General features: G+C 40.7%; 1 protein-coding gene across 1 annotated transcript in view; it reads right to left on the reverse strand.

Annotated features, from left to right (window-relative positions):
* The window catches only part of dpy19l3 (dpy-19 like C-mannosyltransferase 3), a gene marked incomplete at its 3' end in the record, with an annotated part of 48,473 nt that overhangs the window by 29,940 nt on the left and 16,394 nt on the right, over positions 1 to 2,139 (reverse strand). The window contains 1 exon segment of the mRNA XM_035652569.1: positions 141 to 264. Within this exon segment, the coding sequence (XP_035508462.1) occupies positions 141 to 264 (124 nt within the window).

A 2,139-nucleotide genomic window follows, 5' to 3' on the forward strand; every position in this document is an offset into this window, starting at 1 on the left:
TTGTATTGTACATGTATTGTGTGCTTTGGCAACATGTTTGATTCATAACGTCAACCCAATAAAGACAACTAAATTGAAAATTGACAGAGAGAGAGAGTGAGTGTGAATGTGTGTGTGTGTGTGTGTGTGTGTGTGTGTACCTGCTGTAAGACAGTGAGCTGTGGCCTGAGGTAACAGGTTATAGCGGTAACCTGCAGCGCCAGGAAGGGCAACGACCAGTTCTCTCTGAGGGAGATGGTGAACTCCACACGAGTGGTATCTACCCTGAAAGTGGAGAGAGGAAGGAGCGAAGGAGAGAGATAGGTGGACAGTGGAAATCAATAATCAATTCACTGATAGGTATTGTGATAGATAGAAAAGGTAACAATGTAATTTATCTTAACGAATATACATTGTCATTACACAAGGTTTCAGTGAGTTTGCTTCTACCTGTTTTCTTTTTGATCAGGGCAGCTCTTTGTTTTTGTTTTCTGAAGTTGTAAAACTCCACTCTGTGACCCTCTATCTTACTGTTTACAGGGGTTACCACAGAAATCCCCCCTCTGTATTTATCAAAAAGGACTGCGACAAAATTGCCAGCAGGGTTTCTGAACTCATTTCAACTTTCAGCACATTTTCAGAAACACGCCAAACAACACAAAAAGAGCACACACCACTAACTCACACTAAAGACAACTAGGAGAGTCTTCTTCACTGCTAGATGCCCAGTTTGTTAAAAGTTAAACATTTTGGGAAATATGCTTTTCCCTTGTTTTTGCCAAGAGTTAGATGAGAAAGCTGACAGCATACTTATGTCTGCAAGACTGGAAACAGCGGGAAGTCTGGCTGCGTCCAAAGATAACAAAATCACACGCTCAACAACAACAACAACAATCTCTAAATTGGATTAATCACAAGGTTATCTCATGTATTTAATCCTGCAAAAATGACAAGTTCTGGTTTTACAGGAAGTTACATGCTGTAAATATTTTTTGACCAGTGATTTCCAGGAAGACTGCCTTTCTTGGATTTCACTACCAGAAATGAAACTTGCTAATTTTCACTCGGACCACTACCGACAAACCACAGATTTAGTACATGTACAATAGATCAAGTCCTTAACAAGTTGGCCACTGGTTGATCCGTAAAATAGTGTGAAACCATTGGCTGGAATTTGAATCACGCCACCCTTGAGCACAAGAATAAACTCAACGGGGATCCACATGTAAAAACATTCATCCATAGCGTTTATAGTGGTCAGACACTCAGAGAACTTTTAATGGTGCAAATCTCTTGCCAATAAAGATTTGAGTGGGATTAAAAAAAACTTGAAAAGTGGAGGGAGATGAACAGAATGTTATCAAATCCTAAGTAGGAAGATAACTGAAATGATTTTCACAGAAAAACAACTCAGGGTCTTTTTAACACCCTTTACAAACATCTCCTTAAAGTTTACTTGCAAAAAGGTCAGAATTAGTCTAAAGCCCCTATTACACTGGACAAAAGACACACTAACACCCACTTACATCTGGCTTTTGTCTTCAGTGGGAAAGGCAACAATCAGCATTCATTCCTAGGTCAAATGACTCTGCAGTAGTCACCAGTGTTTATCGGCTCCAGCCCCGAACAGCAGTGATGGAAACAGGACATTGGGTAGACGCACTAATTTGCACCCCTTTTCCATCTTGATGCTGATATTGAAGTTCTACATCATGTATAGTTTTTTACAGTCTATGGGGACAATGTGCAATGGCGATTTAGTTCACACTGCCAAACATCGAGGTAAGAGAGCTTCTCCTGATTCGAAGGGAAGAGAAAATAATGGCACTTCCTCCAGTGCTGACACAGCACTGTGGAGATAGGTCTGGCTATGTAAGACTACTCGCACTGTGCAATATGCAACAAATGCTGAGTGGAAGAGGCACTGCCTGCAGCCCAAGGCAAGTAACAAATGCTGCTCTCTACTGTTCACTAACCCTGCTTTCTAGTGCATTTGTGAGGTCCAATGTAACAGATTGGAAAAACAAAAATATCTAATATGAACTCATCAACTGGCAAGGGGAAATGAGTCAATCACCTATTTTTAGCAGGTATATACACCAATCAGCCATAACATTGTGACCACTGAGAGGTGAAAGGTGAAGTGAATACCACTGATTA

This window comes from Morone saxatilis, unplaced genomic scaffold (genome assembly GCF_004916995.1).
Source record: "Morone saxatilis isolate NCDOM2014 unplaced genomic scaffold, NCSU_SB_2.0 Contig11, whole genome shotgun sequence".
Taxonomy (NCBI): domain Eukaryota; kingdom Metazoa; phylum Chordata; class Actinopteri; family Moronidae; genus Morone; species Morone saxatilis.